General features: G+C 39.4%; 1 protein-coding gene across 1 annotated transcript; it reads right to left on the reverse strand.

The window, feature by feature from the left end:
• Nucleotides 1-1,381: 1,381 nt before the first annotated feature.
• On the reverse strand, nt 1,382-1,858 carry LOC149262336 (uncharacterized). The gene has a single exon (XM_089377513.1). It carries the CDS (start codon nt 1,856-1,858, stop codon nt 1,382-1,384), a length of 477 nt encoding a protein of 158 aa, XP_089233639.1.
• Nucleotides 1,859-11,069: the final 9,211 nt, after the last annotated feature.

Raw genomic sequence — 11,069 nt, forward strand, 5'->3', positions numbered from 1 at the left:
AAGTTTCGGCTTCCAGAGAAGGCTCAGATGAACCTACAGCGTAGTTCAGATGAGGAGATCTTCTAGGCCACGCAAGTCAATCTTTACTTCTGCAGTTGCAGCTTCAGTTTCAGCAGTTTCCGGCTTCAAACTAGGGCAGTCGATATCTTGCAAACCGTTCGTCGGATTGACTTCATTCCACCACCAAAAGTTGCGGCTTCCAGAGGAGGTTCAGATTAACCTACAGCGCAGTTCAGATGAGGAGATCTTCTAGGCCACGCAAGTCAATCTTTACTTCTGCAGTTGCAGCTTCAGTTTCAGCAGTTTCCGGCTTCAAACTAGGGCAGTCGATATCTTGCAAACCGTTCGTCGGATTGACTTCATTCCATCACCAAAAGTTGCGGCTTTCAAAGGAGGTTCAGATGAACCTACAACGCAGTTCCAAAGAGGATATCTTCTAGGCCACGCAATTCAATATTTACTTCTGCAGTTGCAGCTTCAAATTCAACAGCTTCCGGCTTCACATGTGTGAGAGAGAGAGACCCATTTCAACGCAGTAGAGAAGAGACTCATATCTGCGCAGTGGAGAGAGATGTGATGAGATGAGTGAGTCCAAATGAGGAAAAGTCCTCTTATATTTATACACAACGTTGGTGGGTGAATAGATGCGACTGTTGGGCTTCTGAGCCTACATGAGTTGTAGGTCGGCTTGAAAATAATTCCATAATCAAAATAAATTCATATCTCCATGAATACTTATCGGAATTGGATGATCTTTATATCAATCCTACACCTCTCGACGAGAGGAATCTAATAAAAATATTATTAGCCATGAATAAGATGACCCACATGAAGTTTTTCCCTGGTTTCCAATTTTAACAGTTTGCAAACATTGATCGTGAGAAAAGTTCCTCCCAATTTGGATCAAAAAAATACAGTCATGTACGTGGCACAAATCAAGGTGAAAAATCTTAAGGAAAACTCTAAGGAAGAAAAGAGTTTGAATGTGGAGTGGCATGCCATATTTATAGACGAATTTGAATTCAAATCCAACCGTTCTTTCCAATTCCCGATTATTAATGCATCTTTGGCAGCATATTTCCAAAGATATGCTCCATAAATGGGTTTCCCCCACTCCTTTCAACGAAAATTTTTCCATCCAAACAGCTACAGTTCTTCCAACGGTCACTTTTTGGCCAGGCTGTGTGGCCCCCAACCTTGTTGCACAGCTCACCTCGGCACCTTACTTCAATTCGTCACACAGCCCTCCTCTTTGGCTTTCTAACTTTCGGGTAATGTATTTTATAGTCCCATACTTCCTTGCAGTTGTCTGGAGTATTAAGACTATCTCAAAATCATATATTCATTGTGCAGGGGTGGGATCACCCCTTTATAGCTTCAACTAACTGCCATTTAATTTTCCCCAGAATATTTCCCCATTCAACTTGGCGAGTTGAATTGCGCCACCATCTTTAATTTCCTTAACAAGATAAGGTCCCAGCCAATGCATTTGAAATTTTCTGGGGAATTTTGGAAACTTGTTGTCATAAAGAAACACTAAGTCATCATTCTTGAAGATGCGTTGTTTGATATGGCGATCATGCCACGCCTTTTCACAATCCTTCTGCACCTGTTGATGAAACCATGCCAAGAAGCGACCCTCTTCCAATTCGATGATTTGCGTGAGTCGTTCCTCCATGGTATCGCAATCATCCATGTTTGTAACTGTTTCAATCCGCAAAATTGGCACAATATATTCCATGGGAATTACAGCCTCCTGCCCATACACCAATCTGAATGGGGTTTGGCCTGTCAACTTCTTGCAAGTAGTCTTGTACGCCCAAAGGACCGTCGGTATGCGCACATCCCAGTCATTCATCTTCGCGTTGCAACTATTTGTCAAGGTACTCTCCAGAATTTTTTGGAGGCTTCTACCATGCCATTCGCTTAAGGGGGTTAGAAAGAGGACTCAAAGGGCTACTGCAGGACATGATTTCAGATATTCAATATCCGCAGCTACAGAGATACAATAGATTTAATATCAAGCCCTTACAAAGTAAAAAAACGGTGTGTAGTTTTTTTTAAAATTTTGCATAAGATTGGTTTGAAAAATTAGTTTGAAGGAATTCAAATGGAATAGTGAAGAATTATTACCATTAATTGATGCCCCAAAGAAAGAAAATGGAAACACCTAGTAAGCAACCTGAAAGCTCTAGCATGACTCATGAAGAAGAGGCAGAAATGCAACATGATATATCAAAATTACAAGACCAAGTACAACAAATTTCACTCTCACAAAAGGTAACTGAAGCCAAGATGAGTGGTGTGGAAGCTAATATGAATGTCGTGCAAGTTAAGATGGTTATCGTGGAAGCTAAGATGAATGGCATGGAAGCTAAGATGAATGACATGGATGCTAAGATGAATGGCATGGACGCTAAGATGGAAGAATTGAAGATAAATTTGAATACGTTGCTACAAGAAATGGTTACTAATGGTGAAAGGGTAGTAAAGGAAACTCATGAACAGAACAAAAGAAATGTTAATCATGATTTCATAGACTCTAATGTTGGATTGAAGACCCACCATGTTCCAAAAATCGATATGAGGAAGTTTGATGGCAAGGATCCCGGAACATGGATACTACAGATGGAGCAATTTTTCGATCTCCATAATGTGCAAAACACACAAAAGGTATGTATTGCAACTTTATATTTGGAACCAAATCAGTTTGTATGGTATTGATGGCTTTGCTCTCGTAAAAAAATTGTCACTTGGGAAATTTTTACAGAAGAAATGATAGCACATTATGAGGATACAAAAAACAAAACCTTTTTTAGCCAATTGATAAATCTCAAACAAAAGGGTTCAATGATGGAGCACATTGAGGACTTCCAAAAATTGAACATAAGGGTAAAATATATTCCAAAGGAGAATAGGATTGATGTGTTCATAGGGACTTTAAAAGATAATATCGAACATGAGGTTTGCCTTTGGGAACCTGATTCATTAGAGAAGGCATTCAGGCTAGCAAGAAAAATCGAAAGAAAAATTATGGCAACCAGGAAGCCTACCACTCACAACTATAAAGATGGAAGTGTTGTTGCCCCTAGCCTTCCACAACCTACAAAGTTGACACCACAACAATTGGAAGAAAAAAGAGCAAAAGGGATTTGTTACAGTTGTGATAGAAAATACACTAAAGGTCATAAGTGTGCTGAGAAGAAATTATTCTACATAGATTGTGAAGAGGAGGAAGAAAATGAACAAGAAATTTCAAAAGAAGAGGATATACTCTAGGAACAAACCTAGATAAAGAAGAAATGAATCCGGCCATATCTTGTAATGCATTGGCTGGAATTACCACTCCTCAAACTATCAAGATAGAAGGACATATCAAGAAGAAAAATGTAATAATGTTGATTGATTCGGGAAGTACCCATAATTTTATTCATTGTAAGATAGCCAAGGAATTGAATTGCTTCCTATATCCAGCACCAGAGTGTCAAGTGATGGTTGCAAGTGGAGAAACTATAAATTGCTCTGGGAAAGTGCCATAATATCAAGCTATCCATGGGAGAATATGTATTGAATAGCCCAATGCTTTCCATTCCAATGGGTGGTGCTGATGATGTACTAGGAGTCCAATGGCTACAATATTTGGGTACAATAACTTTTATTTTTCAAGAAATTTTCATGAAATTTTGTGCGGAAGGAAAGGAAGCTGAATTAATGGGTACTGCAAGGAAATTGGGAAAGATAATCAACTCTAACGGTATGACAAAGCTTCTAAAGAAGGAACAATGAGGTGTAATTGCACAATTATGTTCGCTAGAGGTTCCCACATCGAAATCATTTATTTCTCTAGATCTCCAAAAAGTCTTGGACAAGCATTCCAAGGTATTTGAGACTCCTAAATGCCTCCCCCCTATTCGTGATCATGATCATGCTATTCATTTGATTCCAGGAAGTGTTCCTCCAAACATCAAGCCGTACAGATATCCCTATGCCCAAAAGAGTGAAATTGAATGTATGGTTGCAAAAATGCTAGAGGCTGGTATAATTCAACCTAGTCAAAGTTCTTTCTCTACTCCAGTAGTATTGGTGCACAAGAAGGATGGATCATGGCGCATGTGTCTAGATTATAGGGAGCTAAACAAGCTCACGATTAAAGATAAATTTTCCCATTCATGTCATTGATGAATTATTGGATGAATTGCATGGATCAGTTTACTTCACCAAGTTGGATCTTTGTTCAGGATATTATCAAATCAGAATGAAGACTGAAGACATTCTGAAAACAACATTTAGAACTCATGAGGGTCATTATGAATTTTTTGTCATGCCTTTTCGCCTTATCAATGCACCTTCTACATTTCAAGGTTTGGTGAATTCCATTTTCAAACTCTTCCTTAGAAAATTTGTGTTAGTATTTTTTGATGATATACTAATCTACAACAAGTCTTGGAAGGATCATGTTCAACATGTTGACAGGGTGCTCAAACTATTGGAGGAGAAACCATTATATGCAAAAAGCTCCAAATGTTTCTTTGGAGTACAAGAGGTGGAATATCTGGGTCATATTGTATCTCATGAAGGTGTTAAGGTAGACCCTAGCAAAATTAAATCCATTAAGGAATGGAAAATCCCCACATCTATAAAGCATCTACAAGGATTTCTCGGGTTGACAAGGTATTATCGCAAGTTTTTTAAGAATTATGGGAGAATAGCAACACCTATAACAACATTATTGAAGAAAGATGAATTTTCATGGACTCTAGAAGCAACAAAGGCCTTCGAACATCTTAAAGAGGCAATGTGCCAAGCACCGGTCTTAGCTAAGCCCGACTTCACAAAAACCTTTATTGTGGAATGTGATGCTTCAGGAAATGTAATTGGTGTTGTTTCAATGTAAGATGAAAGACCTATTGCTTTCGAAAGTCATCCAATCAAAGGAAAGGATTTACACAAAGCTATTTATGAGAAGGAAATGTTGGCAATACTACATGCACTTAAGAAATGGCAGCCCTACTTAATGGGAAGACACTTCAAGGTAAAAACGAATCATGATAGTCTTAAATATTTTTTAGAACAAAGATTATCCTCTGAAGAGCAACAAAAATGGGTCACAAATATGTTGGGTTATGACTTTGAAATCATCTACAAAAAATGGAATCAAAATGTTGTTGTAGATGCACTCTCAAGAAAGGATGAGGATGTGGAACCATTGTTTTCTGCTATTTCTATTATCCAACCAGATTGGATAAACGAAGTAAGGGATGAATGGAAGAAGGATGAAGAATTGTGGCCACTCATTCAGAAGTTGCAGAAGATCCCATTTCAAATAATATTTCTAAAACTTGATGAGGAAGGAAAAATAATATTAGAGCATGGAGCAGTGAAGAACTTACCCGTTGAATATTCCACATGGGAGGACAATAATTTTATACATAAGCATCAAGAACTACTCAAGCGTTGAGAACAACACTTTTTGAAGGAGAGGGGCATGTTAGGTCCCTATAATACTAGTGTAACCCCTTACTGTTATTAGTGCAATCCCCTTATTATATTTTCGTGCCCATGTAGTCCCCATATTGTTATTATTGTGTCCCATAGAAGCCCACTATGGTTATTATTGTGCCCTTACATTATTATTGTTATGTTGGCTCTAATTATATTATGACCCCTTAGACTCATATATATAGAAAGGAGGTCTTGTCATTTGTATCATCCAATAATTGTTCATTTGTGTAATATAAAAGAGGTTTCCCCCTCGAAGAGGCTTATTTTGAAGGCATTTATCTATGTTTTCTATATTTTTGTGAGTTGGTTTCATAACACATTCTTTGGGGCCTCCAAATTAACGATGACTGCAATCTTGGTGGGGTCTACCATCAATCCCTGCTTTCAAGCCACATGGTCCAAGAGTATCCCATAAGGTACGTAGAATATGCATTTCTTCAAGTTAATGGCTATCTAATGTTTCTGATAGGTATACAACATGAGGCGAAAACTAGCAACATGGCACTTTACCAATCCAAACATTGTCCAAGCATCAAAGTAGACCTCCAAAAATTTGTGGATAAACTCTTTGAAGGCCACAATTACCACTCGCGAGAATATTTTGGGTGCATTCTTTAGCCCAAAAGGCATTACTATATATTGGAAACAACCCCACTCAGTTGCGAAGGTGGTTTTACTACAATCGGCCGGCGCGATCTTAATCGGTGGTACCCTAAGAACCCAGTTGTGAATGAGTAGGCGTCCTACCCTCCAACATTCTCTAGTACCTCCTTTGTGAATGGTATAGAGAATGGGTCATGGACACATGCGTCATTCAACTTCCTCAAGTCTACGCATATCTGAATTTCACCCTGCTTCTTCTTTTCTTGAACCACCATGGGACTAACCCACTCTGATTCCTCCACAGGTTCAATGATTCCAGCTTCAAGCATCTTATCCAATTCCTTGCGCACATTCTCCTTATACTATGGATTTAATCGGTAGGGGCACTGCTTTACTGGCTTCGCATCTGGCTTTAAATTGATATTCATGACACCCAAATCCCCTACTATCCCTTTTAGATCAGAGAAATTGGTGGGAAACAAGTCCTGATACTCGTGCAACAGATCTGCAACTTTATCAACTGTATCTTCGTCCCAATAGTCACATATCTTTGCAAATTTCGGCTGCGCTTATGATCCAATATTCACTTGCTTGGTCTTTAGAGGCTCTGATATATCAGGGATTTTCGCCTTAGGTCCTTCGACTTCACGTTGTCTTTTAGACTCGGGGATATTGATGTTTCTGGGATCTTCTTCACCATCCTCTATGGCCACATTATAACATTCAAGCGCATGGCACATCTGCGTACTCCAATCTGGTTGTACCCACTTAATCGTCTCTTCGGAAATTTGGAATATCGAAAATTTTATTGCTTGGAGCGCTTCATCTATACACTCAAACCCATCTTCAAAGCTAAAAGTTAACAGGAAAATTTCTTTCTGAACATCCCATTATGCGTTCCCATGTCACGGTTCAGTTTCTAAATACCAGTTCATCGGGATGGTATCTAAAGTATGAAAAAATATATGAACCCACTCCAGTTGCGGTTCTTGTCCCCATGCTTTCATCCATTGCGCCAAATTCTCACATGGATTTTCCTTCCCTATGTATTTCTCCACCATGCCAGTATTGGCGTACCCAAACTTCAACTTCATTATTCTTTGATACTCTTTCCAATCGATGAAGCTATCCTTATGCATACCCCACCATCAGGCAGGCATAGCACAATATCTAGAACTTGGAAATTATGCTCCTCCGGGACAACCCTTCCAAAATTATCCAGAAACAAAATAACATCTTCTAACCATCATAATAAGGTAAATTTTATACCTCAAAGGATATAAATCTAAGCGACTTTGAACCCTATTGTAGCACAGCAATGAAACCTCATGTAATCAATTTTGCCAATGCTCAAGCTCTTCATCAGAATCTAAAGTGCAGGAACTATCCCTATCCCACGTGATCCGTCCATTAGCAATAGGGTTAATCTAGTCCTCATCTTGTGCAGTGATCTTGTAGATCTGAATAATGTCATCCTCTTCTTCATAATCTCAAATCGGTTCAGTGTATCGCACCTTCAGTCAGATCCAATGGAACAATAACCCTGAGCTCCTTCCTTTCTAATGTCATTCTGCACTTTTTGAGATTGATGACTGCATCCATATCAAAAGCCCAATCAATGCCAAGTAGCGTTGGGTAAGGCTTACTATCATCGACTATCTCAATCACTTCAAAATCAACTAGGGCACTTGCTCCTTCAATATCTATCGTTACCCCATATAGGCACCCCATAGGAATGATCTTCTATTGGTTCAACATTCATAGCCGGATCGAAGACTACTATAGCATGAGTCTCCCCATTCTCTACCAAGTTTTCTTTGGCAAAACTTTCACATCAGTCCCTAAATCGATAATTACCTGATCCATCTCATATTCTCTGATTTGCACAGTTAGTCACATCTCGTGACCAGTTCACTTCTTGCTTTTTCCCACCTTATGTACCACACGTTGTTCGAGCAGAGGTTTATTTTTTCCATTGCAGTTATCTATCAGGTCATGTAGCCCGTCTACTGCCTTCTTATCTCTTAGAAGCTTCACGCAAGTCTTTGAAAACGACGCTCATAATGAAGGTTATATTTCCTGTGCAATATTTCTTCCTCCATACTTCTCCTGGCTTCCTGAGGTAGAAGGTTTCACAAAGATATTTTTAGCCTCCATAAAGGTTTCCTTTGATTTACTTAAATCAAACCCAAATTCCTTCTCAGTAGCCTTGCATACCCATCCATCTGCTTCTGGCTTCTTTCCCTTGTCTTCGTCGATAGCTATACCACTTCGTGTAACAATATTAACACTAGGCTCCTCTTCACGAGGCTCCAACCTCATCATTTGGATATTCTGTGTAGGTTGTTGGGTCTAAGTCTTCTTTTCTTACTTCTTCGCTATAAGAATTGGGCAATATTCTATGACATGGTCAAACTGCCTACAATACTAACAAGAGGGGTGTGTCAGATTCTGACAATCATGTGCAAAATGACCTTCTTCTCCATAGTTGTAACATACAACTTGTCCACAACCCCTTCCAGCTCCTCCTCCTCACCCTCTTCCTCAGCCTTGGAATCCCCTGTGCGCCATAGTTGCACCCTAATATTGAGGCTGATTCTCTACCTGCATCCTATACATAAGGGTCATCTCCATCATCAATTCATAACTTTGGCAGTTGCAATCATCATGACCTACCGATTTGCAGAAAGTGAAAAACAATTGTCTATACAAATTTATGTAGAAGATGACAATTATATGTGATGTGTTATCCATAAATTTGATAACTAGCGCACCATAATGCTACTCCTGCACCTGGCCCAGTGGTATTTTCTAGTTTCAAGGGGACAGGGCCTCCTCCGATAAGATAATTCTAATAGACCATGCAATGGTCCTTATCGTGAACATGGCCCTTGCGTTTCAAGCACCAGACTTCTACGTGTACCTCTATCTAGACTTCCTTTCCCTTTTTGAGGCTCTATAACTCCATGTGCAAGCTAGCCAACTATGATTGAATCTATTGTACTCCCAAATTCGTATCCTGAATGGGCGAAGCCTCCAATATCATAGCAATCTCTAAGGCTTTAGCTTGCGTCCCTATTTCTGTTGTGACAGCAGAAATCTCAGATGAGGCAATAGCAAAGTAATATACCAATCTCTGTGTTGATCATCCATGATCCTCATATTAGCCTATTGGAGCAAACACTTCGACTTCTGATCAAAGCCCCACGCGAACTCATTCACCTTCGGTTAGATCTCTTTAAACTTTGTCATTGACTAGGCTTGCGATTTAGGCTTCTTAAACTCATTGTTCAGCACTTCTTGTGTTTCCTGCATAGTTTCATTTGGTTTAGTCGAACAAAACTTGATATACCAGCTCAGCGATCTGTCCTGTAGCGTTGTAACCAGCTACACTTTCCTCATGGTATCATTTGTAATATGTTGTGCCTTCCATAAAACATCTACTACAAACCATAATTGTTCAGGGTCTTCAGTCCCCAGACCCATAAACATCGGCATCTTCATTGCATTTGCCATGTTGAATGGTGGACGTGGAGGTGGAGAAGGAGATATATGTGTGTGAGGTGGAGGTGGAGTGGATGGATGTGGTATTCCGGCGATACCCTGACTTATAGTCTGCAACACACATCGTGGTGTCTTCATAATACTACTTTCATCATCACTATCAGACGATCCCAACAAAGGGCTATATTCAGCACTGGAATCTAGGTTCCTTCTGAACGTTCTTCCATTTCGCTTAGTCCCAAACATCAATTCAAGGGCATCACCTGTTCTTCACACAATAACATTTTAATCCAGGTTTTCAAGGATTTCAGATACTTACCTCTTGGTCACTTGAAAAATTGATGCTCAACTTCGCTATAACTCATAGATGTATTGATCACGAACTTGGTGATGAATTCTCCTCATATACTATCGATATAGTAATCGACAACCCGCGTGATTTTATTTTCTAAAGCCTCCAAGCACTTTACCAGTTCAGGGGTCCACACAATAGAGTTGTCTATCTTCCACCTACCTTGATTGTCTACCAATTTAGACAACCACTCGTGCAATTCACATGGAAAAGAGCAGAAGAATATCTCATGTTCACCTATGAATAAGAATCTATTCAACCACTCTTCTTTTAACAAGTGAAGATTCTTGTTTTCTTGGCCTGCAAACTCATGCAGTTTCCAATCTATCCACTTTTCAATCTCTTTCTTAGTGGGGAACCACTTATTTGACATCACACATTCCTCAGATAGATCCTAGCAATGGAACCATTTTTTGGCTTGAGGGGTCCTGACCCAGGTTCAGAGTTAGTTGCACCAACCAACAAAACCCTAAACTACTGGCCCTTTTGACAACAACTCGTGTAGTGCAGGCTAAAGCCTCACCTGAAGCAGTGTTGGGGGATGAAAGAACTAGGTTTATGCATCCAAAGGTTAGTGTGATGGGTTGTGGCTTCTAGGGCTTATTTTCGACCTTCACGAACTCTAACCCTTAAAATAAAAATAATTGCAATAACTTGCAGAAACAAAATCTAACCCTTCACGAAGCACTTAAACGTTCATAACATCAAGTAAATGAGCATATCTACTACTTTCACACATCAATTAAACAGTTCTTCGTATAAATTCAAATAACCAAGCGAATATATATAAATTGCAAGTAAACACAAATGCACATATACACAATTATGGCTCCAAAACAGTATTTATTAGATTTATTTCTTTCTGTTACAAAGTATTCTTCCCTACGCACACAGCTGTAGAGGTCTGCACACTCAGCTTGTGGACTTACCAAGGTCTTCACACACTCAGCAGTAGAAGACTTCCCCTTCGCCTAAGTACAAGAAACATACTTTCATGTCTCAGACTACTTGCTCATACAATGATCTTCAATTCTTGACTGACTTCAAAGGCTCACTATGATTCCTTTATATAATTTTCTCTTTTACAACACTATGGTTCACGGACCAT

Source organism: Pinus tabuliformis, chromosome 6 (genome assembly GCF_031772625.1).
Source record: "Pinus tabuliformis cultivar Carrire ecotype Pingquan chromosome 6, CPIR1, whole genome shotgun sequence".
Classification (NCBI taxonomy): domain Eukaryota; kingdom Viridiplantae; phylum Streptophyta; class Pinopsida; order Pinales; family Pinaceae; genus Pinus; species Pinus tabuliformis.

Excerpts from the sequence above, each read along its gene's own strand:
- LOC149262336 (XM_089377513.1), bottom strand. The coding sequence starts at position 1,858 with ATGAATGACTGGGATGTGCGCATACCGACGGTCCTTTGGGCGTACAAG.